At 46.5% G+C, this 26,621-nt stretch overlaps 2 protein-coding genes across 4 annotated transcripts; both read right to left on the bottom strand.

Annotated features, from left to right (window-relative positions):
- Positions 1-4,359: 4,359 nt before the first annotated feature.
- On the bottom strand, positions 4,360-17,564 carry SFXN4 (sideroflexin 4). 3 transcript variants are annotated; one of them, XM_086466528.1, is made up of 14 exons: positions 17,521-17,564; positions 17,349-17,414; positions 15,254-15,328; positions 14,278-14,304; positions 14,118-14,172; positions 13,303-13,328; positions 11,835-11,885; positions 11,684-11,749; positions 11,503-11,571; positions 10,138-10,228; positions 8,375-8,490; positions 7,314-7,399; positions 6,099-6,213; positions 4,360-4,933 (listed from the first exon to the last, which is right to left on the bottom strand). In XM_086466528.1, the coding sequence occupies exons 1-14, from the start codon at positions 17,557-17,559 to the stop codon at positions 4,856-4,858; spliced, it is 960 nt and encodes a 319-aa protein (XP_086322654.1). In that variant the 5' UTR covers positions 17,560-17,564; the 3' UTR covers positions 4,360-4,855. The 3 variants fall into 3 exon arrangements, with proteins under 3 accessions (XP_086322654.1, XP_086322653.1, XP_086322655.1); XM_086466527.1 differs by having other exon boundaries at positions 14,118-14,304; XM_086466529.1 differs by lacking the exon at positions 4,360-4,933 and having other exon boundaries at positions 6,149-6,213; positions 7,314-7,389; positions 14,118-14,304.
- Positions 17,565-18,621: 1,057 nt separating this feature from the next.
- On the bottom strand, positions 18,622-24,508 carry PRDX3 (peroxiredoxin 3). The gene is made up of 7 exons (XM_086467498.1): positions 24,473-24,508; positions 24,316-24,397; positions 23,964-24,105; positions 23,041-23,176; positions 21,190-21,293; positions 19,982-20,147; positions 18,622-19,475 (listed from the first exon to the last, which is right to left on the bottom strand). Exons 1-7 carry the CDS (start codon positions 24,506-24,508, stop codon positions 19,422-19,424), a joined length of 720 nt encoding a protein of 239 aa, XP_086323624.1. The 3' UTR covers positions 18,622-19,421.
- Between the last annotated feature and the right edge of the window lie 2,113 nt (positions 24,509-26,621).

Here is a 26,621-nt window from a genome sequence, read left to right as displayed (position 1 = left end):
TTCAAACAGCTTTGTCATCTGTGCTGTTTTTTTTTGTCAGTGCTGAGACAGATGTATGGGCTTCCCTCCGCTTCGGTATTTTTAAAAGATTGTCCTAATGTTCTTGCATTTTCTTAATGACTTTTGACAGTGTTTCCTCTCAAAAAGGTTTAGAATAAAATAGAAAAATCTGGAAGGTCAGGACAGGGAAGGATTTGTGCTTATTTCTCACTTCCCTTTCCCCAGGATGTGTATAAGCAGACTGTGCATGAAGTTGCTGGTTTTGCAGTCAGATGACATCCTTTCTTCCTCCTAGAACCAAAGACTGCGTAAGATGAAATTTTCATTCATACCTTCTCATTTACTGCCCTCCTCTTCTTGGATAAATACAAAGTGGTGAATGATGGTGCCTGTCAACCTGATCAGAGACATGCCTCCAAAAGGCACGCAGCACGTAGAATAACTGAAAGCCTTGAGTTCAAGTGCAGATTGTAGCACTGCTCCTCCCTCAGCTGAGGCAAAACGTACGCCCCGAGCACTCTGCCTTGTTCCCCGCCTGCCTGAAGCAGTTGGCGTGAGGAGAGCTGCTGCATCCCCGCTGCACTACGCTTGCAGGGACTGGGAGGTGGGCAGTGAGCAGAGCAAAGGCTTGCAAAGGGGGGGCAGGATAAAGAGTCAGTACCTTCAGTTGTGACTTTGCTGAGTAAATTGGGCTGGTCCCTTACGGCTGCCTTGTTTCCAGTGCTGTCACCCCTGGGGTTTTAGTCCCTGGTACCAGCTGGCCTGTGTTGTTTCCCCTGCAGGCAAGTGTCAGGGGGGATGTTCTGCTTGAGAGCAGTAGGATGCTGTGTAACCCGGAAAAAAATGGATGCAGGATATTTGACAGCATCCATCTTAAAACTTCCTGGCTGCTGCTGCTGCTCTCAACCTCTGGCTGCTACCGAAAGGGCTGATGAGGATCTGTTAACAGTGTGTTGTGAGGGGTTGTCTGAAGCAGCTGAATTTCTAGTTAAAAACCCAAGCCGTCAAGCTCCGTGTAGGAATCTCACAGCTGCCCCGTGCTGCCTCACACTCTTCCCTCGGCAGCTGGCTGGAGTCCGAGTCAGAGGGGTCCTGCTCAGGGGAGGTCACTCCTTGGAGCCGCCGAATGATGCGGGACTCAGGAGGGGACTCTGGAGAGCGGGCGGCAGCGCCTTCCCGAGCGGCACTGGTATCCGCTGTCTGACAGGGCAGGAGCCACAGTGCGGGACTCCCTCCCCGCCTGCACCCTTCCTTCCTCCACCCCTGTGGCCTGTAGGGAAAAACGGCAGGGCTGTGTGACAGGCTTGGGGGTAACACAGGATCCAGCTGAGGAAATGCTTTGATCTCAGTATTTCCTAACATGGGAACAGCTGATTTTAATACTTTTGTTTGTTTGTTTTTACGCTATATTAAAGGGACATGGAAGCCTCATTGTATATTCCTAAATTTCAAGATGACAAGCTGGGTGGGCGGAGAACTGCTACTATATTGTGCTGTGCTGGGACTTACGCTTTCCTTGAAGCCACAAGCTTCCATCTGTTGAGTTTAGCACACCTTAAACTGGTTGCACCACTAACTTGCTGTCACTTAACGCACTGGCCAGTGCTAAAGGCAGGACACAGACCTGCCTCGGGCTGGTATGTTGTTAATCCGTTCCAAGTTACAATGAGGAAGGTTTTCCTGTAGGTGCTGACTCTCTTTAAGTCCATCAAACATGATGCTTTTCTGCTTGTCCCAGTCTTGTTCCCCTCGCCTATCTCATCCCTCTGGACTACCAGGTGCCTGCTCCTGGCAGTTCTAGTCTCACAACAACTTTATTTCAAGACCAAGGATGCCAGGGCCTTTTTAGCAATGTATTTTCCCTGCCTTGATTTGGGAAGCAGCTGAATCGCCCAGGCTGAGAATTTAAAAGGCAGGTGCCTGCCCTCCTCTTCTGGAAAATTCTGGTTAGGGCAATAGAAAGATTTCTGAGAATGGGGGAAAGGAAAGAGGTATTTAATAACCCTGAGGGAGCTGTGTTTAATGTGGCAAACTTCAGCTCAGTGTTCAGTAAGAAGCTGGTGGAGTTTGACAAGGGGCAGCTGTAATAACAGACACTACAACCAGACCTAGGCCATAAGCCTTACTCAGAGACTTGTAACGACACCAATTTGCTTAAAACATCCAAGTGTGGTGCCACAGAATTTATAGCTTGTCTAGTTACCATGACGATTCAAAGCTCACAAATGAGTTACTTTCAATTTGTTGGCTTTGCTTTCCTGTTGTTTTTTTGGTTTGTTGTTGATTTTTCTCTGCTTCCACTGTGGTTGATGTAACTGGCATTTACTGTAGCCCTTAAATTATGTTTAAAAAAAGGAGTGGGGAGAGGTGTGGGGTCTTCATTGTAGTGCTAATTAATGTTTGCTGAGAGTGGAATTAGACCCCATCTGAGATCGCCTTGGGTAAGTTATTGAATGAGGATTCATAGAGAGACAGGGGTTTAGAGAGTGTCACTGTAGGGTGCCCAGCTGTGCCACCGTTATTAGACCAGCACTTCCCAGCGAGGCAGGCTGAGACTGGAAGCCTGTTCCACCTGACCCCGTGGTATCTAAGGACAAAGAGCAGGGCAAGCCTAGGGCCCCTGGTGTCCTCCCAGCTCAGGAGAGCTGAGGCTGATGTGATCCTGTGTCTCCTTTTGGCTGCCGTTGGAGATGACATTTGGCTAGGCAGACCTTGGCTCTGACGCGGTACAATTGCTTTTATGTTGTTGACCCTGATGGGATTTTCTGTCTACTTGAGAACATGACCCACAAAGGCAAGGCTAAGTGGTCCCTCTTGAGTTCGGTAGGTGTAAATGAGCCTTTACCTTTAAAAGTTCACCGCAGTCCTCTAGCGGAGTGGTGCAAACTCTTTGCTGCCCTTGGGTTTGGCAACTTACAGACAGTATCGATCCTGTCTTCCTGGAACAGCTTCACAGTGTGCTCCTCTCAAGTTCTAGGTCCTTCGGATGGGCTGCTATTCCCCTGCCCTCTTTCCTTGTCTGACCCTTCCCTGCCGTAAGCTGTTAGAGGAAAGCTCCAAAAAGGCAGAACTCGAACAAGAAACTGAACTCAACCCCCCGACTTCCTGCTTTTGTTCAGTCCAAAAGCACAGCAGGGACCGTTTTCCTGCAAGAGCCCAGGCCTGCTGTTCTTCCTCACTTTGCTCTGGGCTGCTGTCTTCCTGTAGGGATGGAGTGGATTGGGAAACCACTGGTTCCCTCACACCGTGAGAAGAAATCTAATCCTCCAACAACAGGAGAGCTGTGAGCTGTGGGTTGTGCTCTGAGGAAGTTAAATTATGGCAGACTTCGGAGGCTGTAGTTATTTCTGTGAATTTAGTGCATATTTATCCATGTGTCACACAGCCTTAGCAGCGCCTCCTGTAACATCTTCAGCGATCTTAGAGCCATCTCTCCTATGACCCCCACCTACAGTTACTGCAATCACAAGGTCTCCTACCACACTTGTGGAGCTTCTTTCTACCTTGCTCCCCCAGGAGAAGGTCTGATCCTGTCTTCATGGCAGGTCAGCAAACCATATGAAAGGAGCTGTACTGGGCCAGACCAAAGATCTGTTCAGCCAAGTGTCATACCCTAGTGGCCACCAAAAGCAGACCCAAGGAGGGAGTGAGAGCAGGCAAATAAGCTATTTATACCTTCCACTCTCCAGCAGTATGGAGCTTATGAACTTCTTTTGCTGGTGGTTTCCATGACTTAAGTATCCTTCAATGGATTTCCTTTGATGGAAATACCTATTCTCCTCCTAAATTCATGTCAGCTTTTAGTATCCGTAATGCCCTCTGGTAGTTGGACTGTGTGTTGAGCTACCTGCCACTACCCCACTCCCACCCCTAGTGGTAACAGTCAGCTCACAGCCCAGCTGTGAAGCTGGATAATCCCCTCTGCCAAGCTCATTACTTTGCACTCACCCGTTTGCTATTTCACCTGTTTTTACATCTGGTCTTGTAAGCTCTTTCTGCAGCTCTTCACAGACAGCCCTGCCCTTGAATAATTTCATATGATCAGCAAAATTGATCACTGTTCAACAGGCTAACCCTTACACCACAGCTCAAAAGACAGCTTTTTTTGTTTGGATAATCTGCAAAAGCGGGGATTCCTCATGGTCCACCACAAGGTCAGAAAGCCACAAGATTTCCCAGTGGCTATGGTGTAAAAAAAACAGTTCTAGAGCTCAAGGGGCATCAGGCCTCACAGCTCCTGCAAGGATGTCGAGAAAGCCAGGAGTCACTTTGTAGCCACGTTTGACACCCGGTTCCTGAACATTTCTTAAAGAACCAAGTTGAACCAATATGATATTGCCATCAGGGTTGCTCTGTCTAATATCGCTTTAATGGCTACCTCACTCGTGTCCCATCCTTGAAACAAGAGTTACTAAATACAGTGAAACGTGCAAAGTCGGTATTTGGAGAAGAACCAGCTTGACTTTCCTCAAAGGACCACGCCATTACCAGCTGTGGTCCTGGAAAGCAGCGTGTCAAAAGCTGCAGCAGCAGCAGAACAAACGCTGGTGTTCAATGGTCTTTTAATTAAGAAATCAATCCCACGAGGAAGCACACCGGACGCAGTGTGTGGCTGTGCTACCGTGCTTTCTGGTACACACGTCACTGACAGCATGAAGTTCGGTGCGCCTGGCTGGGCTGGGGCTTGGCAAAGCATTCTGCACAGTCTGCCTCTCGATAAACCGCGCCATTCGGCGCCAAAGCTGGTACGTACACCACCACGTAGTCACGATTCGATCGGTCGCGTATGCCCAGGTGGGGATGCATTCGGAATTCACTTCAGTCAGAGCACACGTTTGTATATTAAAGCCAACCTCTAAATTCCCCTGTTGTAGAATAACTCCGTTTCTTCTGTAGCCGACTGAATTTCTGGTTCAAGGTCTGCTCGCTTTATCTGCAACGCATGGGAAAAGGGAATCAGCACCATCGTATCCTGGCAAGTATAGGTCAGGTCCTCTTTACTGCATTGAACTTGGCACAAGTTGAAGTACTGTATTCAGAAGCAAGACCGAATGGGGTTTGGGGTCCTTTGTTTATTTGGGGGTTTGAGGGATATTTTTTTTGTTTGCGAGCTTTTTCGTTGCTTCTCTGACATTTTCTACGTGCGCACACATAAGGGAAGAAATGTTTTATTTAAAATTAGAGGTAGTCCCAAGATTCAAACAGTGATGTTATCTCCATTCACTATGGAATCATGGAATCATTTAGGTTGGAAAAGTCCAACCTTAAATATATTTGTGTCCCAGGAGAACTTAGGCTGTGGGCTGAGCAACTGGGAAGCTCAAAGGGAACCAACCAGCCATACTCTCAGTACATAATTTCATTTTCATTTCATGTTCAGTTTACCCTTGTTGCCATAAGAGATTAAGATATCCAGAAAAAAAAAAGAGATTACAATGCCAGAAAATTTAGGCAAGTAAAAGAAACCACTGAAAATTGCAAGAGCCCAGTCTGTGATTCTCTGAGAATTTTCACACAGTGCTGATAAGTGAAAGGAAATAAATGCAGAGAGGAACCCCAGGTTCCTCTGTCACTTGGCCTTCTCCAAAGCCCAAGGTTCAAGGGCTACATCCTCCATTTAAAACCTGCTGGGAGGCATACTTTCCCAGGGAACAGGTGACACTTCACAGTTCAGTAAGGCAGGGTAAAGAGATGTTGCATACAAGGTGGTTTACCCCTCCCGTGAGCTCATGCTGACTTTGCATGCAAGAAAAAATCCTCATCTCCACCCTTCCTGTCTCCAGCAGGACTGAAAACAGGCCTAGAAAAGCCTTGGTTTGAATCTCTAAGACAGCTCTCCTGACCTTGCTTGCTTCAGACTGTGGTGAAAAACCTGATAAATCTACATTGAAAAGGTAAATATAAATAACACACAATGCAACTTAGACCTGCGGTGCATGGGCCTTCACAAGCAGCCTCTCTGCTGTGCCATTTTAGACACACAACCACGTTAATCCTATTGATTTTTTTCTATGTGGCCTTAAGACTGCTGGCCATAGCTCTGGAAGGACTATTTAATATAACAATAATCGTAGATCGATTCCTGTGAAAGGACTTACCTCCCCACACTGCGGGAACATACTAAGTGAGACTGGTAGCATCCCTGTGAGCACTGAGGTAATCACAAACAATCTCACTGAAGTCAAAGCACGTGGAGATTTTGCAAATTTCGCTCTGTCCAAGAGATTGAAAAGGTAAGTATGTCAGTTTGGGCTTGAAAAATAATCTGACAGTGAGACAAAGAGCTTTAGCTACTGTTTTAGTGGTTGAAATGGCACTGAAGTTAGTAATAACCGAGGCTTACGAATCCTAAAGATGTTTCTTTCCTTCCTATCTTCTTACTCCTAACTCCCTGTTCTTTCCCTTGTTTTGTATTTAGCTGCAGCATTTTCCAGGCCCAGATTACCAATACAAGATTAAGAAAATAAGCAGCAAGATCAAAATGACAAGAGAAGGGGCATTAGCGCTTTAAAGTGTCTCAGTCCTTTGACTAAGATTTTTCTTGCATTGCCCTCTTTCCTTTCAGATTTAGTTCCTCTCTGCAGTCCTACTTTGCCTTGTGCAAAACTTATTAGTCAATGTATTTTTAGAATTTTATCTTGCATTTGCATTTATGTCTTCTGATAACAGGAGTCCCTTAAGCTAACAAAGGGGGATAGGGAATTGCTTGAGGCAATACCAAACTACCTGTATTATTTACATGACATAGATAGTCCCTCCCAAAAGCTCAGGGCAGGCTAAGAATTCTCTGATTAAGCATACAATGAATTCTTCTCATGATACAAGGTCTCTAAATATTGCAAAAGCAAGAACATGTTTTACAACGCACAGAAAACTATTTGGAAGTTGAGATCCAGTTTTAGTTGCAAACTCAAGTACCACATTACCCCTCCAGAAATAACAGACCTAAGCTAAGTGCTCTGAACAACCTTGACACCAGACACTGGGACTCAAATCAAGTTAGGGAACTAGGGGCTGGAAAACAGCCTGTCGGGAGAGCACAAACATGTTTCCTGCACGGGAGAAGAGAGGAAATCCTCACAGTTTTACACAGCCTCCTGCAAACCCTCAAAGCATGGATGTGGATATAACCAGATTCACTGACTTATCTGAATGAATCACAGTAGCTGAACAGAAACTTCCCAGATAATCACTTCTACCAAGGCCAAGTAATACCACAAACACAAGAAAAATCTGGCAAGTGGTAACAGCCAGACTAAAACCCAGAATTCACCCTGACCAGGCACCCCCAGCCCTTCTGCTGTACCTCCTACCTTTCCACAAAGTGCATAAGCAGAGCTGGCAGGAAGGACGTTGTCCCAAACAAGACTGCTCTTGACCATGCTGTTTCTTTAATGGCCTCCAGGGAGAAAGAAAAATAAATGTTGTTAAAGCAGGGCTCTGCAGCTTCAAATACTGCGAGCACCTGTTTGTCCAATACTCTGGAGTTTCAAGCAACAGGTTAATGAGGGATAAAAACATTTATCAGAGGAATTCTTTCTTAAATGGAAACTAAACTCCTACAAGTGGCAAATATTCCACTTGTGACTAAGAAATACCTTAAAAGGAAGATGAAACTACTGATGCCATATCAAGTTTTCCTACCATGATGATAACTGTGCTGAGGCTTGCTTTTTTTAAGTTGTGCTGAACTTCTTCCAAACGGTTACACCTTTTGGGCATCCTAACCGTCCCGTGTCAAATCTGAAGTTCTCTCTCCAGCTGTCCACAAAGCTTTATGCTCATCTAGCTGTTTCCTCCCCTCTGGACAGCAGCATAGAAAGGGAGGGTCACTGGTAGCACATAAAATAGGACTCCTTGCTCTAGTTCCTGTGCCAGGCCCTACAGCAGATGTCGATGAGCAAGGCAAGGAGCAAATACGGAGTCAGCAGCTGGAGCCCAAGGACAAAATGCACCAGCACGCCATAGATCAGGGCACCACCCTTTGGGAGGCACAGCCTGTAAATGATATTCCCACCACAGAAGGTGCATGTGTTACGTACAATACAGGGCTTTTCTCTGAGGTGTCCCATCAGAAGAAGGTCCAAGAGGCTCCTTCTGAGGTGACCAGGGAAAGCAGCAGCGCCTGTGCTAGTGTCTCTGTGGCTCAACTCAGGCACCCGGTGTATTGGGCTGGGGAGGCTGCCACCCTTGAAGACACAAGGCAGGTGCCAACCTGGTTCCAGAGACCTAATCCAAGCCTACCCAAAGGCTCGGCACCCGATCTGGGATTCTTAATTTCAATAGATGCAACTCTATCTACTCTCTGCATCACATTCAGCTCTTAGCAGGGAAGGAAAGGCAAGTCAGAAGAGGCCTCCACCCTCTCACCTACCTTCTCACCAGCCTTCTGTGACATTCCTACAACCTTGCCGTTCCTGTCCATCACTTCAATTCCATTCTCAAATTCTGGGCTTCTCACCACTGCCACAGTAAACCCACTCATCAAGCCTGCAGAGTTAAAGAGGATTTTGCTTTAAAAGATCCAAAAGGAGCATCTCAAAAGTAACATTTATTATTAGGTGCATTCTACATTTCCAGTTCAACAGCTCACAACTGAATAACCCGGCTGCTTAAGAAGGGACCGCCCCATAAAAATCTACTTGGGATCTTATTTTTTATTTCAGGAGTTTGAGTGAGATTTTAAGGCCCAATCCTAAAAGGTGCTTTATCATTACGGACTCAGAGCTTTCAACCACTGCCATCCAGCTCAAACCACGAGTACTCTGTTCTTAAAGAGAAGGGGGAGGGGTTTGTGTTGTGGATAGGTTTTGTACTGGTCAGTGCAAATTCCAGCACAGAAGACCCTGAAGGGAACAGAGTTGAAGTAAAGGCTGCACCCCTGACTTGAAAGGAAGGGTGCCAGGGGAACACTGGCTCCAGTATGTTCCATTATGGCACTTCTCTGCCCAGCTGTGTGTCTGCCACAACTGGTAGTGCTTCAGCTAGGTCCTAGATGAGAACGTTTCAATATCTCCTCCAGATCCAGCTTTACAAGGTACTTGAAAACATCCACCCACAGTCAATCACTGAAAACACAAGCCTGAACCACTGGCACTTATAAAGGCCATATCAAATGGGAGTTGCGTCATCTGGCTGGTTTTCTCCTTCTCTTTTCTAGACCAAGATCTAGGTGTAACGGCACAGCTTGGCACACTGAAGTAGCAGATTTCTCTTTTTATCAGTTTTTGGCAGGGCTGTTCAATAAAGACACCAGTGTAACAGTTGACACTTTTCAAATGCTGGACTAATATTAACCAATTACCCTCCCGTTTCTCTCTACATTTAAGAAAATTCAAGCACATTCTAACACCTGCTCCATGGGAAGCAAGTCAGAAAGCTCTAATGCAGATCCTTGGAAAGATTTGGGTAGTCATCTCACATAACTTGGAACGGAGGAGATGACGTGTTTTAATTTTACCAGTTTCCCCCCAGGAAAGGCCAAAAATTTCTTTAATGGCATTAGAAAAACAGTTAATGACATCGAATAGTTAAACTTGTCCTGGTGTGACTTCACCGTGTCAGTAGAGCTGTTCCAGAAATGAACCGAGTCCCATTACCTTGCGAGGTTAACAAGATTCTGTTGTAACAACTCTCACCTTCTACACTGTCAGCAGCTAGGTGGCCAGCGAGGCAGCCAGCAACAGCCCCAGCCTGAGTAAAGAACTACGCCAGTGCACACCTAGAGCTGCGTCGCACTCTGGTGTCACGCACAGGTCGTGCCAGTTCGAGTGCCACTGCCCTCCTCATCCCTCCTGGCAGTCCTGACCGCTTCAGGCACAATGTCCAAGCCAAAGAGAAATGCCGACTGCATCCCTGGATATCTTTGGAGAAAGAGCTGCATGTCATGCAAACGAAGGTCAGAAAAGTGCTTTGCAGCTCTAAAACTAAAACCAAGCCCCAAACAGAGGTCAGCTGCACCGATCAGTGAGTGTGCGCTCTCACACAGAAAGGACGGTACCCAGCAAAGGCAGTCGGAGAAGGCACCAAGAAACAGTCAGACCACGTCTGTGCAAGGGCAAGAGAATTCTACAGCCAGGCAGGGGCAACAAACGGCCCTCGGACCAGCTGGGTGATGTACAGTTCCTCTATACTCACCAAGAATAGGGGCAGGTAGAAGTTTTCTGACAGCTAGTTGTGTGAACGAACTCTTCAACGTGTATCGATTCATGAAGACAAGGGGAAGGGCCTAAGGCATTGGGAGGAAACAGCACCATTAAAATAATGCGCACTATTTCAGCATGTGCAACAGGTTAGGAAAATAAATCTGTGAATTAGTACATAGTTACCATCTATAAAAATAAACAAAAGCCTTGGTTTAACATTCCAACAAAATACACGTGTTCTGTAACTACTGAAGGTATTTGTAACCACTCTTTTAGCTAAGAATACAAAATATTCTGATAAAAAAAAGCATTAAACATTATTACGTACAGGACAATAGCAGTATGAATACAAAGACAGAAAAGGGAAAACAATTACCTCTGACTAATATTCCTTGGACATCTGTCCAACTGCCTTGTGACACATGCTGCTCCCTCCCCCAAACAGGACACCTGGTGCCTTTGTGCATTTGTTCCCGATTCTCTGCAGTTCCTATATTCCCATAACACACTTGCAGGAAGTTTCATTTAGGAATAAATGGCCAGGACACCAGCTAGCACTCAGGGTCTGCCTTGGAGGACAAAGGGGAAGAACTCCCACATTCACCCACGCACCTAGCTGCCTCCTCAGGCCTCTGTGAAGTCCCAAGCACCGCTGGCCCAACTGTTTTGCCTCATGGACAGAGACAACAGTCCATCTAACAAAAGCAGGAACAGCCAGATTTTTCTGCCAGAAGGCTTATAAAAAAATCCCTGTTTAGCGTGGAAAGTGAGGAAACGCATGTGAGGGGCACCTAAACTTCCAATGAATGTCATGAGGATACCAGAGCTCATTCTGATGTGGCAAACTCTGGAAACCACAAATTCCTATTCTAGCACAGCACAGAGCTAGCCCTCAGCTACCTAGCCCTCCTGGGAGGCTCATCAGCCTGCCTTCAGGGCAGTATTTTCACGGCTATGCTGCTCCTGGGATCTGAGCTAACTTATCCAGTACAGATGCCTGCAGATTTCAGCACTTGTTTTGAGCGAGAGAGATCCCTTCCACAGCACCACGTCAAAAAATCAACTATAGCAACCCATCGAGTTATTCAGTGTTTCTGGCCATTTCCTCTCATCACCCATTTTCTAAGCTTGCAGAATAATAAAGAAAAGGACAGAAGAGGAAGCAGCAGAGGAAGCCAAGCAAGGTATTGGCTGACAGATAATCAGGAAAATTCTTATTCTCAGCAGTTCTGGGGTAACACATCAGAGCAGAGCAATAGAGCACAGTCCTGAAGGATATCTGGCAGTGTGATGATCTCAGCACCTACTCCTTCTTAGGAGAGCTTACCAGGAAAGCAATCATTGAGCAAATACATACACCAATACATGCTGCGTAGGAAACGGCTCCCAAACCATAGAAGACCTGCCTTTGTTGAAGCGAGTACTCCTAAGGACAGAATAAACATACTCCGTAAGTACATCTGTAAAACACTTGTAAATCATGTTCAGAAGGGTCTTATACAGCTAAGATGATTTCAAAAATAAAAATCAACGCATACTTCAGCCTTCGCAGTACCATTTCCATTGAACAGGGTGAATCCTGTGGTATACATGTGAAACACAAACTGCAGAAATGAGAGATGAGAAGCAAAAATTAATTTGGGATTGAGACTAAAAGACTTGTAAATGAAGAAAGAAAGAGGCAATTACCTGACCAAAAAATGTTTGCTTTGCCTGGAGCTGAAGAGATGTAACAACAACCTAAGAGGAAAACCCCACAAGAAAATTAGGTTTGATGAGTACAGAAGTTTTTGGTGAGCAGTGGTGGGCCAGAGCACGAAGAGAACTGCTACGTTACTATTTGCAGCCATGTCAAAGGCTCCAGTCAGCACCCGAAGCCATTTGCCTTGATTCTAGGCTAACACACTTTCTTGCCACAGATGTGACACACTCACTTTTTCTACCCAATATAAACCACAGAGACACAGTGATTAAAACACTATGTGCAAGAATATTGGAGCAAGATTCTTTCTTACCCAAAATAAAAAATGCATTTGTACCTGTGAAGCTTAAATAGATGTAAATAAAGTAACTAAGGTTATAAAAATGTAATTAAAGAAGTGAATGAGGAAGGGTCAGGTTGTTTTGACTAGTGGGGATATAAATACTAGATCTAACTGATCTAAGACTAAAGATTTTACGAGTTACTTCCCAACTCCTTCTCAAATTCAGAGAGTGAATAAGAACTTCAGTTTTAATAAACCACAGCCTTTCCTGAGGTCTGACCTACCAAGCTCAAGGTGTGGAGCACCTTGATAAGGCAAATATTGAATAAGAGGAGGGCAGGGAATGTCCAAAGCCTCAAAGGAGAATTAGTAATTCATTTACTATTAGTGAATCAAGTACCTTTATCATTAATGCCAGCGCTGAATCTAACCACATCTCTGAAAGAGCATTAAGCTGTAAATGTCAAAAAGAACTATTTCTGTTCCTTTTATTACGGTTCTTAATGAACTTAACAGCCATCAAGACTTTCATTATACTTTCTAGTAGTGCCAGGTAAGTTCATGCTGTAATCTCTATATGGAATGATATATCTCAGTATGTATACACATAGGCCAAAACGAAAGGCAAACGCACCTAAACGAATAAACATGCATATAATTACAGCTAGACATGTTATGAAACAAAATGGTGTGATTTTTGAGCGCTGTAACAAGAGTTAATTTTTATATCTTTTGTAATTTCTTGACAACACCACTTCTTACTTGCAAATGCACAATCTACATAAGAAAAAAACCCATATTCTGCTGTCTGAAACACAGAACACAAGGCTCTGACTCCTTCCTACTGCAGTTCCAGTTTTTTGAGGTTAAACAGACCAAAACCAGCTCTTGCTCTCAATGCTGAGCGAATTTCACCTTGCATCAGAAGGCTGACCTTCATGCATGAACAATCTCTTTGAGTGCTGCTGAAGGAAGGTAGCTACAGGTTTGGACTTCCAACGAGATTCCTTAAGGGCTCAATTTCTCGGTTACTGAGCACTTCCCATAAAACAGATGTCTTTTTAAAAGTTTGTGCTGAAAATACAATAAAACCTTCAATTCTCTCCCTCCAACCCCTGGCTTTGGAAAGCTGTAAGCCATGCGGTACACTAGCATCTTTCATGATTACTCACCAATGGAAGACATATGGGCAGGAAAGCTAAAAAGAAAGAAAACTTTATTTCAGTAAAAATAACTGCTGTGAGTTTAGATGGATGGTTTTGAGCAGAAAATTCCACTAACTTCCCCGCTCTAGTTTCAGCTCTAAGTAAAACACTGCCCACAAAAAAACACCATCACCATGGCCTTCAATTCTAAGCTTTGTCTCTCATTCTTCATTCAAGAAGCCAGAATACCTGGTCACAGCTTACAGCTAAAAGGAGCCCCTTGTGAACTCAGGAACGGTGTAACCGAGTTTTGAACAGAAATTCGACTCTCTATTCAAAAAGAGCTGGGTGGCAACAAAAGGCTGCCACGGGCCTGAGTGCTTGTCCGAGATAATGAGTAAATAGCCCAAGTATGGTTATATATGATAAATGACCTGTGCTGTCTTGGCTCCCTAAACATCACCCCAAGCAGACTTTATCTGCCACCACAGCAAGTAAATTCACACAGTAGCCACATCTATCAAGTGAAAACTTAGCTTATAGTAGGCTGTTTTACCTGTGGAGGGATTTGGGAACTCATTCTGCAGTGACAAGAAACAGAGACTGGTCAGACTATTTCCATCTAGGTGAGCAGATAAAACTGTGGGAAAAATTCCTCAAGAGGGCCATAGGAATAAATGAATCTTCAACAGATATGACAAAGCAACTAACAGAAGTCAGAACCTACTTGCTTTTCTATGTGGAGAAGAGTATCTCTGTAGTATCACAGCGGCTACATACTAGGAGCTGTTCCCCTTTGATGCTTCAGCCGCATACAGAGCACTTCCCTGAAGGGAACTTACCCGGAGGTCTGAACAAAACAGGAATTATCTTGTCTGTATCAGGATGTACACTGGACTTAGAGGGGAAAAAAAAAAAAAGAAAAAAAGGCAAATCAGACCACCTTTGCCAGACGTGAGTAAGAAAATAAAAAAAACCCCACGAAACACTTTGTAAACTTACCAGGCTCAGCAGGAAGGCTTGTCTTGTCTAAACAATTTGAAAATTAGGTTAGTAGTCAAGTTTCAGAAGAGACTGGGTAAAATCTTCTTCCTAAATTTATTGTGTATTTTTTCCAATAACTTACTTTTATATGGAGTGCCATGTATGTATATACCCCTTTAATTATTTTTCCCTAAAATTTCTCTCCATATACTCCTTGTTGAATATAACTTACTCACACCCCACGTGCTGTGTCACATCACCAAAGCACACACTACGGCAGAACAGGGAGTTAATTTTAAAAAGTTAAGCTAGTAGGCATTTTACAACAGAAAACAACAATTCTTAAATATGGCTAAAAGCCTAAACACTTATGTTAAGGCTTTAGCTTTTCTGGAATCGCAGAAGTTTTTATTTCTCCTTTCAGACTTTGACACAGTAGTTACTAAGTGCCACATGGGAAAAGCCAAGCCCAAGGTGAATCAAAAGACAGACTCCTCCTAATGAAGCCAGGGCTCAGCATACTTTCCAGCGATTCCATGAGTAAGTTTCCCACCCAAGTACTGCCACTGCTCATTTTATGAGATACAAAACCAAACCAGCCTGCCCTCTATATGATGATGCAACATCTAAGACTGAAAATCAGCTCAGTAAGTGCTTTATGTATTTATCACCTACCTATATAATCCTAGCTGAGGGCAGACAGGCTTCGAGCAACAATTCCTAGAGTGATCCGAGAGTGTGTTTTAAACTCAGCTATATGGTAAGCAACCTAGCATTCCTCAGGGTGATAATACTGCGATTTGGCATCAGTAGTCACCCAAAGAAACTCCTGTTAGATTCATAGATTAGAAATATCCCTGTAGTAATGAGATTTTTCTTATGTTACCCCTTGAATTTGAATCCCAGTTGATGTTAGTATAAGATCTAGCAGACAGAATACTACTTCAGGCATGACAAAACACCTCTATTTTCTAGAAACTGCAATCCAAAATACCTGATCATTCTGTATGGGCTCACTTAGGGTCTTCCCACTGTTTTGTACAAATAACCTGTTTCTTCTTATTTCATCCTTTATTTGAGAAAAAGACAAAACAAACAGAAAAAATAACTCAGGCTTCAATATTCTGCAGTGCAATATATCAGTTATGTGACACTCTAAATACAAGCCTAGAATGTCAAGCTAATAATGCACCTGTCCCTCACCACAGCAGTGAAAGCAAGAACGCACTCAGACACACAATCAGTTCACAATCACAGAGATTTCTAGATTACTCAAGCCCCCTTGGTCCCTTTAAGTGTCAATCCCTCAATCCGTTATACAAATGCACTGGAACTTCAAGCATATGAAAAACCTCACTGAAATCACGAGCGTTATTCTTGTACTCAAAGTTATCCACGTGGGCTGACAAATTCCAAGATTTGCTGCCAAAGCAACCACCTGATGATATCCCCACAGGCACCTAGATCACTATTTAAAAATTAAATTCCAAATCTGGCTTTTAAAATTACCAGAACCAAGTCACAACATCACTAGATGTTCCTGTATGTTCACAAATGCGTGACCAAGTTTTGCATCTTAACGCTCTTCCTTTAAACTTGGCTGAAGCTTTTAATTATGGAAGACAGGTACCCTTAAACAAAGAGAATGAAACTGTAACCTCATGTAGTCATCCATAGTCTACCTAAAAAGCTGCCACACTTAGGAGAGTTTATGAGATGATTCGACTTTTCTTCAACAGGCATCTCTATTTGCTGCAGCACATTTTAAATTCCAGGAGGTGTGAACCAATCCCACATCTCCAAATCCCTGAACGTACTATAAAATTTTCTTGTTGGTGTTTACATATATTATTTGTACATGTGAATATATAGAGAGACATAAGTTCTTGTATATATATGAATATATTCATCTATAGAGATAGATGGATAGATAGACACAACACACTGATTCTGCAAGTGACAAGGAAATATCTCATGTACACACACACGTTTTGTCAGTGCTCATTTGCTTTAACGGAGCTTTCCCTTAAAAAATTAAAAAAAAGAAAAATCAATCAACAAAACTTCCTTTAACATACTGACCAACCAGCCAACTCTCATACAATGTGCTGTGCTTCATTCTGCCACCCCTGACAAAACTATACAGAAGTGGATTGACAGAAAAGCACATCTTCCCCAGAGTTTTGCTGTCATGACAGTTCCTGAAATTTAGAATCTCCACTTTATGACCAACAATGTATTTAGTGTTACACTTTCAATAATTAATGTTAAAATTGTAATAATCATTGTCTGGTACAAAAAGGGCCTACAGATCAGTGGTGCTCCCTCTTAGGGAAGGATTCCTTTCAGTACAGCCACTTGGAGGAGAATCAAAGTTTCAGGAGCTTCAGATCAAGCTGCACCACAAGGATGGGTATGCAGATTAGCCAGCAGAGATTTTGGGTGTCTGTGGTGCAGGTCAGCAAACCTGCCCTCCCCGACGCTGCGACAGCTCCCCATGACGAGTCCCCAGCAGCTGGCTGTACTTAAGAACAGCCTGCCCGGCTGCTCGCTTCATCCCTCTCGTCCTTGGGGGTTTCCTGATTCTTCATCGGGCTAATTCAACTGCTGGCACAGCAGCCACGGTCTACACGGGACTGCTGAAATGGTCATGGTTTATATAATTATACATAGCAATGCATGCACGTATACTTCTATTTCTTGTACAAGTATGTATGCACTTTATTTTTCCCCAGAAGCCTTGTAATGACCATTTCACACCTCAGCAAAGCCCAAACCCGTAAGGCCGATCGCTGACCTTCCTGTCACCAGGCCCGTTTCGGAGGGGGAGCACCGGTCCGCCGGCGCGGGGGCGATGCCGTCCCGCAGAGCCCCGGCACCCGGGGCCAACTCCCGGCGCCAAGGGCGGGGGGGCAACTCCGTCCTGTCCTGTCCTGTCCTGTCCCGTCCCGTCCCGTCCCGTCCCGTCCCGTCCCGTCCCCCCGCCCCATCCTGCGGCCCAGGCCCCAAAACACCCGCCCCTCGCCTCGCCGCTGCCACCAGCCACGGCTTTGAATTAGAACGCGACGAGGCCCGGCCGTAGCACTCACGGAGGAGTTCAGGAGCAGCAGGGGGTCCAGGACGTCCGCCCAGAGAAGAAACCTCTGGAAAAAAGTCTGACGGAGACAAGTTTCAGGGGAACAAGGCGTTATTTCCGAGGCAGCCCACCCGAGCCGCGCTGTCCCGGACGCCCCGGCCCCTCCGGCTCCCCCAGCCCCTCACCTGGCCCTCCGCCCTCCAGAACCGCAGGTTGGCGTCCATGGAGCTGCCACACGGGAAAGGCACCGCCAGCGGACGGTCCGACTGCTGCACGCTCCGACCGGGAACGCCGCTGCCGCGCCGGGATCCCACCCGCCTGCCCGGGCCTTCCGCCGGGGTAGACTTGGCGTCCGCGCCGTCTTCCCGCCCTGGGGTGCGGGTGGGCCCTGAGGCGTCGCGTCCCCTTCGCGGAGGAAGGAGGGAGGGATGGAGGGAGCGAGGGAGGGAGGGAGGCTGGCGGGAGGCAGGTATCGGCTGGGCCCGGGGCGGGGAGGCAGCGGGGGGCACCCTCAGGACAGGCTCCGGCGTGGGGTGGGGAGCGGGTCGTGGTTAAGAAATGGCCGATCGCCTTTTCCCCTTCCAGCAGTTTCCCCCCTGCGTCCTCCACGTTGACTTGAAATGACTAAGGCAGGAGAAGGACACAGCTAGGTAAAAGGTCAGTGTCACTGCCCTAACAGCTTCACAAACAGCGGCCGCCACCACCCCCACCAGCGTGTTATTTTGCATTACTGAGCTGTGCAGGGCCTCAACTTCACGTATTGTAGGTCCATGGGGCACAGGTTTATTGGAAGAATTGCATGGGTGCTGTGGATGTACACAAAACAGAACTGAACTACTGGGACTGAAGAGAGATTTGCAAGTACCGAAACCTGGAGCATCACCAGGCCCTGAACAGCATCAAGCTCATTTTTCATCCTGTCACTTACATCGCAGCGTTGATACCTCTCACAAAGCTAACTTAGGACACAACGGCCGCTTTGCCAAGGTGGTTCCCTTGTGCTTCTGTTTTTAAGTCCTTTCACCTCCTGAAAAGGGCAGATGAAAAATACAAACCCACTCAGTATTGCATTGACTGATCCAGCCCTCAGCAGCACAGCCGCTCCTTACTGTCTGGCCTGCTCACCACGGTACAACACAAAGGCAGTGCCAGCTGTTAACTGCTTGCTGTGAACAAAGGTATAGAACACGGTTTCCAAGGTGATGCATCTTATCAAACTTCTTCAAAACAGAGAAACAGGAATCTTTGTGGAAGAGAATGACAGAAAAGCAAAGCAACACACCTGCTGGTGGTCAATGTTAAGATTTATTATTACAGCTAGATAAGCCACATTGTTTTCAAGCAGTACAACATTTCACCTTGAAGTTTTTCCTGGAGACAGGTTCAAGCAAACAAGCAATGCTTTAAATGGTGGAAGACTGTCATTAAGCTCCAGTAAGCACACTGTTGGGGTTCAAGTTTTTACCATCTCCCAAGCAGAATGAAAGTTCTTCCTGCTTGTTAACGCGCCTGCGTAGCTGCACTGCGTCTTTGACTATACGCAGGAATAAAATGGCACCTATTTACATTCATTTCAAGTCAATAGTGCATTTACACACAAAACCAGGGTGGTTTTTATTTTTCACTTGTTACATTCATCTCTTCCTCCGCAAAATTCATTAAAAACAAAGCACGTATCAAAACTCTATTTTCTGTATTGTCCCCATTGTTTCAAACTCTTGACACAGGATTTGTTTTTTTCATGTTAGCGAAGAAAATGCAGGACACTTTCAGGTCCAAAGCTAGTTATGGAAAGAGGAAAAATACAGTGTAAGACAACTGTATTTCACGTGCTTGTCATATTCAGGAAGAAGACTAGCAGTCGCAGAAATTCATGAAACTGAAGTTGCAAAAGGGGTGGGGGGAGTCTTAGATTTTACCCTTCTTAAAGCAAGACAAGGAGTCAGTAAATAGTTCAGCATTTAATTTCTTCTTAAACATGAGAAAAATGAGAACTTTGATTTTTTTTTTTTTTTTTAATAATCACAGCTGCTTTCCTAATGTCTTCAGTTTATGGTAACCAAGAGTTGTCCACATATTTGAGCGTTTATGTATGCACTTTTTCGAAATATTCTTTAGAGCCTTCTGGGTTTGGTTTGATCTGTCAAGAAAAGAAAGTTTAGTTATTATATGCTATAACTAAGATAAAAAAATTACAGATTTGACACTTCATCGAAGAAAATCCATGCATACTTTATCAAAACAACAGGTTATTTCTGTTCCTGCACTTGGTTGAAAGATGAAAGCCTAAATAATGTACAAGCTCCTACTTGCAAACTTTGAGTACGTAACATATTTTTCCTGCTAAATATGAAGCAAGGCATTAAATAAGTAAAAAAATCTGAAGACAACCGGTGGACAGTGCAAGTCAAGTTTAGAGTTTTAAATATAATTTGTGTCCTCTAAAAGAATATCAGTGACTTTCTTCACAGAAATCACACATTAGCATTCAAATAGACTGAACTGGTCCAACAGATAAAAGCCTCAGGTGTAGACAACAGGCACAGACTCAATCAAGCACCTCACGTTAAAGTGGTTCTCAGCCCTCCAGACGTGTAAATACGCCCGTGCCTATATTTAGAAAAGTGGTATTTAGCAGAGGCTTACCGTAGGGGAGTCTGGAGTCCAGTTTGCCGGGCAAACCTCTCCATGCGTCTCCACGTACTGGAATGCCTTCACCAAGCGGAGGGTCTCTTCCACACTACGACCGACGGGGAGATCATTGATACTCAGATGCTTGATGACCCCATTTGGATCGATGATGAAGAGACCTCTGTAATTGAGCAAGAATTTAGCGTATGCAAGTCATGTTCCAAGACCAAACACAAGACACTGGATGAACTATTCAGCAAAGTAGTTGTCCTTAGGCACACGTCTTGGAGTCGGGAGTAGCAATTCAGCGTTTGGTATGTGGTTTGTTAGTGAAGTGATCAAGAGCCAAGAACCAGTCAACTGGTAACGGTGCCGTGAAGTTACAAAGCATGCACAAAGACCGCTAAATCGAGATGGGATATAACAAAGGCAGAACTTCTAATTCCACCTGTGTCTCAAAGTTGATAGCTGGCATCCTTCCCATGTCTTTTTGATATGAAAATCTGAAGGTATTCAGTGAAGAGCTGCTCACACATTGAGCTACTGAATTAAATACTGTTGCACACAAACATTTGTGAAAGCCAAAGTCCCAGTCTTACCATACTAATTAACTTAATTTGTCAACAAACAAATGCCAGAATTTGCTGATTCAAAGAGATCAGGAACCAAAGGTCTCCAGAAGACTCCTACCCAATGCAATGCTTCTCAGGGACCACTATTTGCTTTTACTAAGTATTCCCATGGTGCGGAAGGAAATGACAATTTTTTTTAATTTTAGATAATTATGGGATTGACTGTAGCGGCTTCTCAGCCAACCACTTTAGAAACTTCTCACACAGAAGTTAAGGCAGTCTATTCTCCCTTCAGAAGAAAGAAAACAAAACAAAACAAAAAAAAAAGGAAAGAGGGACAGACCTAAATTGTGGAAAAACTCTAAAGAACTGTAAAATGCTCTTCTATCCTACGCTTGTTCTCCTTAGCAACATGGAGTTCTCCCGCTCACTCGGCGCGGAACACCTGGCTTTCCCCTGCATGCATTCTCAACGGCCATAATGGCCCCGTGCCCTTTTCCTGAGGTGGGATCCAGCAGAAGTTCTGCAGAAAAAGGAACATCTCGCAGCCTTCACTTGATCCTTGGGCAGCTTCCTCTGCAGGAGGAGACAGCATGGCTCACGTTGTTCTGGACTGGGTTGTGTCGTAACAGAGCTATCGGCAATCATTACCTCAGTGCTATGCCAGGTCCTTCTAGCAGCACACCGTAATCACGGGAGATTTGTTTGGTGAGGTCCGACAGAACTGGAATATTCATTTTGCCCAAACCTCCGCTCTAGAGAAAAGAGTAAGATCCCATTTTGTTACAAAACGCTTTTCAGCATTATCCTTCTTGAGTTGCTGGATTTGGTGCTCTTGAGGTTACACCAACAACAGAACACTCATGCCATCTGCTCCATGAAAGGAAACACGGGGGGGGGGTGGGTTGGTTGGTTGTGGGGTTTGGTTTTTGTTTTTTTTTTTTTTTATAGTCACGAACATTTGGTTTCTTTGGAACAGGAAAACTTTTGCACTGAGCATTTCAGAATTGCTTATTTTGGCAGTAAAAAGCTACCTATGACAACAGTCATAAACTTTCAGAAAGATTTCCCTTGTACTCCGTTCAGGAGTTTTGATTACAAACATTTCTACTGCATATTGGGAGTGTTCAAAATTAAACAAGATGAATGTGGTGGGGAGGGAAGGGAAAACAAACCTGCATACTATGAAGAGACAAAACGCACGGCTTCTAACAGCCACACTAGGTATGTCAGAGTTCTGCTGCTCTCTCTATTTGGTGCACGTATTTTTTTTCCTCCCCCACATCAATTTAAATACTATTTGGAGAGTCAACCGCAATTTCTTCCAGTTTTGCAACACATGAACTACAAGAGCGATAACCTCTCTATCCTTGAAACAAGCCCGGAGTTTGTTGGTTTTTCTATTCCTGGCATCCCCAGTGCATCATTGTGCAACGTCAGTCACTCAGACCCTGATCCTGCAAACGCTTGTCTGCAGCGGAGTTCTCGTACGCACAGCTTTGAGCACACATGCCGGAGAAACCAAGACCTTCGCTTCTCCGGGTGTCCCTCTCCTGCCTGCGCCACCACGGAATTCCTCCCGCCCTTTGCGGGGCGTTCTGCTACACGTGCCCCGAGCCGTGCCCGACTGGCGTAGGCTGAGCGTAAGGCGGAGGAGCCCGTCCGCAGCCACGTTTTACAGCTGCGAACTGAAATACTCTCGATAGGCTCAGCCAAGCCGTGTGAAATCTCGCCGCCTCTCCTCCCTCCCCGTGCGGCACGACGGCAGAGCCGCGCACCTGAAGGCGCCCCGGGCCGCGAGCACCGCTGCCCGCACGGGCGATGGCTGAGGGCACAGGCGCTTCTGCGCCTTCCTGGGACGCTTCTGATTCTCTACAGCCAACCACCCCGGTGAGGTGCTTTAGGTGATCGAAGGGCGTGTTTTTATACGCATCTGAAAGGGGTTCCTCCCCAGCAAATGGCCGTCTTTATCGCTTTCTTTCCCTGAAGAAAGCTGAGGACCTCTGTTCATATTGCAAAAGTGGAACCATTTCAGCAAGTGAGAGTTAATAACGCAAGTGCTCCAATAATCTGGTGGTTCTGCTTCTGTTCTGAAGCCACAACTGGTAGGTTCTGGTAGGTACTGGTTAACAATAAAACTAAACAGCTGCTGTTCATTTTCTGTGATGGTGCACGCAAACCATCAGCTGTAACAAGCAGCTTAGGGCAGTGACATAAATACCGAGTATTTGTCCTTTCAGATAAACACGTATGGATATGACATAACCTACAAGACTATCAAGAGAGTGAAACAGACTTAAAAAACCCCCACAAATTATTAAGAGAAAGAGCAAGAAAAAGATGGATATCAGAATTATGTCATCAAACGTAGAAGCTGATCACTTCACGTGTCACTTTAGTCAGCTCACTGAAATCAGTGTTTGCACAATTGTTCATTCAACTCTTCCCAGCAGCTCTCGTAAAAAGGAAAAACAGTGAACAGAGAAAGCCCCCAATTCATACCTTTCGTGGTGTATTTATCCAGGCCAGATGACAAAAATGAGAATCCACAGAAACTGCCACCACTTCACAGTTCACATCACGGAATTCATTTGCTTTGTTGCTGAAAGCCACAATTTCTGTGGGGCAGACAAAGGTGCTGGGTGGGAAGAGAGAAGAGGCTGTAATGATTCTGCAATCTCTTCAGAGACTTTTTTAGAAGCGACTCTCATGTCTGTTTCTAGGCACTAATGCAGCAGAGCAGTTTCTTTAGCCTGATAATTTTAACCACGTTTCCTGCTCAAGATTAGTTTCAGTCAGTCTCAAAGCAACAGCCACAGCCACCCAGCTGGCAGAGCAGTTTTCAACTCTTGGTTCTAGACAGATCTTTTGCAGAGACGGACAAACTCTCTCTGCCAGACACTCTCCAGACAGAGAGTTTTTGGGAACTACAGCAGAAAGGACTGCAGGTTAAATCCTCCATGTGCCCACATACACCAGGATGCTCTTGGTGATTCGAGTCTTCTGGACAGGCTCAACCCCATGTGTTCACCTTTTGCGTTGGAGCTGTCTGGCTGCAGTTGTGCTGGCCCTGCTGCTTAAAAGAAGAAAGTCTCCCAGGCAACCCCAAACTGCAAGGCAATGCCCTCACCCCTGGGATCTGACAGCAAGGGGAAATCACACCCGCAAGGCCCCCTCTACCTCCTGAAGCAGTCCTGGCAGCGAGAAGATGCTGCTCTCCAGCCGCCAGATCCATTGCTTGACAACACAAAGGCCATCTGCCCCCAAGTTTTATCACTCACTCTCTAGAAACAGACACATCTGCCTTGCAAGACTAGCCCAAATACGGTAAAACCCGCCACTTCAAACAGCGAGGATCTGCAGCGCTTCTGGTGACCTTCAGCAAGGCGGGAGGCCCATCTGAAAGGAGAGAAACCCGCACTCACAAGTCCAGGGGGTAGAAGAAGAGGACCAGGTATTTCCCCTTGAAATCATCCAGGCTCAGCTCCTTGAACTCTCCGTTAACAACAGCCGTTCCTTTAAAAAACGGGGCGTGCTGCGTGACCGCCGGAGCAAGCCGCGAGGAGCCTGCGGGGGAGAAAACGGAGCTGAGGGCCGGGCCGCCGCCAGCGGAGCCCCCGGGCCGGGCCGGGCCAGGCCGCGCCGCCGCCGCCTCCTCCTCCTCCTCCTCCCGGGCACAGCCGCAAGGGCGGCCGGGGCCAGCAGGCCGCGGGAGATGTTCCCGCCACCTCGCCCGGGACGAGCCCGGAGGCGGGTGCGTGTCCCCGCCGCACTTACCGAGGCTGAACTGGCGGCGGGCGCAGGGCAGGGGCCCCGCCGTCAGCCTCCTCCCAGCGGCGGCGGCAGCAGCAGCGGGCACCTGCGGGGGGACAGGGAGGGTCAGAGCCGCCCGGGGCTGGGGCGCGGGGGCGGCCGGGGAGGGTCACGCACTCACCGCGGTCCGCAGGAGCCTTCCCAGCGCGGCGGCCATGTTGAGCGCGGCGGCGGGCGGAGCCGGGCCCTGCGGCGCGGGAAGGGCCGGCGCGGGGAGGGCGGCTCCGGGCCCGCGGCACCGCCCCCGCCGGGCCCGCCCGCCTCCTTCTTCCCCACGGCCGCGGTGCGTGGATGGGAGCGGGGCGGCGAGAGGCGCCTTCCGTGGGCTGAGCCCGTGGGTGCTGCGGGCCGGCGCCCCCCGCGCTGAGGCGGTGTTCGCTGAGGGCTTCCCGCCGGCGTGGCGGGCCGCGGGACCGAGCTTTGGTGTGCGGTGGTACAGGCCGAAATGGAGCGCGGCTTGTGCTCACAAACCTTCCAGATACAAACTTTTCAAATGTAATTGGCTCTGATTTTACTGAACTCGCTCGGGTTATGGTTATTTAATCATAATTAAACAGTTACGGCGCGATAGCTGGGTGGCTCCTTAGCTCCTCTCGGCTGTGAGTTGATGCGAACTGAAATCATTGCTTCATTTCCCGCACAGGCACTGAACTGCTGCCAGACAGCGATGCTGCGTTAAGCTGTATGCATGTCCCTGGCCTCCGCCTGCTCTGGAGGTTTGTGCCAGTTCTCTTGGCTGCATAGGCCGTCACTGGAGAACCACACCGGTCCAGTGCTGGGAAGCGCAGTTGGGGAGCGTGTTAGCTCTGCGGGAGGTAGGAGTCATAAAACCCCATTGCAGGCCTCCCATCTCCTGCCAGGGGAAAGCAGCGCAGCGAAGGTGTACAGGGGAAGGGACCGCACTGGATCCATGTAGGTCTTTCTGTTTCCCTGAGGCTGGGGTCTTCAGAGAGCCTGCTGTTGAAGCCCAGGCCCCACAACTCAAGCTAAAGGAACTACTTTAACAGAGACAGTTGAGCAGTACAAGGTTTCCTCAGGCTATTTTTGTTGAATACCTGATGGTGGCAGCAAGAGAGATCACCTTCACTGAGAGGTGCCAGCTGCTTTCCCTGTCTTAGGCCACGTGCTTTGGAGCAGCACAAGTGGCATGTGCAACCCAGAGTACTGAAAATCAACCACTTTACAGAAAGTCCATTTTTCTTTTCTTAGCTTCTTTTTGTGTGTTTCTTCATCTAAGTAGTCAAATCAAGTTTCATTTCTTGGCTTTGGTAATTTCTGTTTTGATGTTCATGTTTATAAATATCCACAACCTTTTACGAAAGGGAGATCCCACTTTGTGAACTAGTGAGAAGTCTGGCTCCACTGGCAGGATGAGCTCAGCTATCAGCATCTGCAGCCAAAGCCAGAGCGATGCCAGCTACATCCCAGGCTGCTGGAATGAGCTCAATGGATGCTGAATCTATACTTCTGAACAGATTATCAGACTTATTGCTGGTACTGATCTGGCTGGCATGGTCTGGTCACCTCTGTAACAGTAAACTCTCTAGCCTTTGAAAGAGGCAGGTTGTGTGCAACCTGTTAGGGTTGGTCACCAGCCAGTATTAACTCTCTACTATGCCCGGGAACTGTTTGGGGCAGTGTTAGTTGGTGTTGTCCGAAAGCATGCTGAGACCTTTCTGAGCGTTTTAACATCATCACGAGTTTCAGTCGCTGGTACCTTTCTGTGGCACTCCTGAATTTATTAATCCAGATGTAGCCAATGACAGCTGGAAATGTGGCTCCGATAATCTTCTCAAAAACTGCAGAGCAGCCAGAATAAAGTGATCTGCTCATGCATGCCCAGAGTTACTGTGCGGCTGGCTGGGCTTGTGATGAAGATGGAGGTGCCCAAAAGGAGATGATGAAGATGGAGGTGTTCTGCACAAGGGCACAAGAGATGAACTGTTCCTGTAGCCATGGTGAGATGAAGGGGAGGAAAATGTGGACACTAAAGGATATGGATACCCCAGTATGGGGTCCACCCATGTAGTAATCTGCTTCCTGCATCCACTGATTTCCTTGAATTCAAATAGACATCGCAATTGCTTTCGATTTTGAAGCTGTTCTCCCTATCAAGCTCTGAGTGTGCATTTGAGCGTGTGTGTGTAAGTGTGTGCAGGCACGGTGCTGGGTCAGAACTAGGAGGTTCTGAGTTAAGGAGCCTCACGTGCCCCTTGCTTCTCATTAGCACTTTGTTAAGGGAAACCTGAAGGTGTGTGAGAGAGAAGTTC

This window comes from Leptosomus discolor, chromosome 6 (assembly GCF_034619465.1).
Source record: "Leptosomus discolor isolate bLepDis1 chromosome 6, bLepDis1.hap2, whole genome shotgun sequence".
In the NCBI taxonomy this organism is placed as follows: domain Eukaryota; kingdom Metazoa; phylum Chordata; class Aves; order Leptosomiformes; family Leptosomidae; genus Leptosomus; species Leptosomus discolor.
Note: the sequence above shows the minus strand (reverse complement) of the source record. Positions and strands in the feature narration are given on the sequence as shown.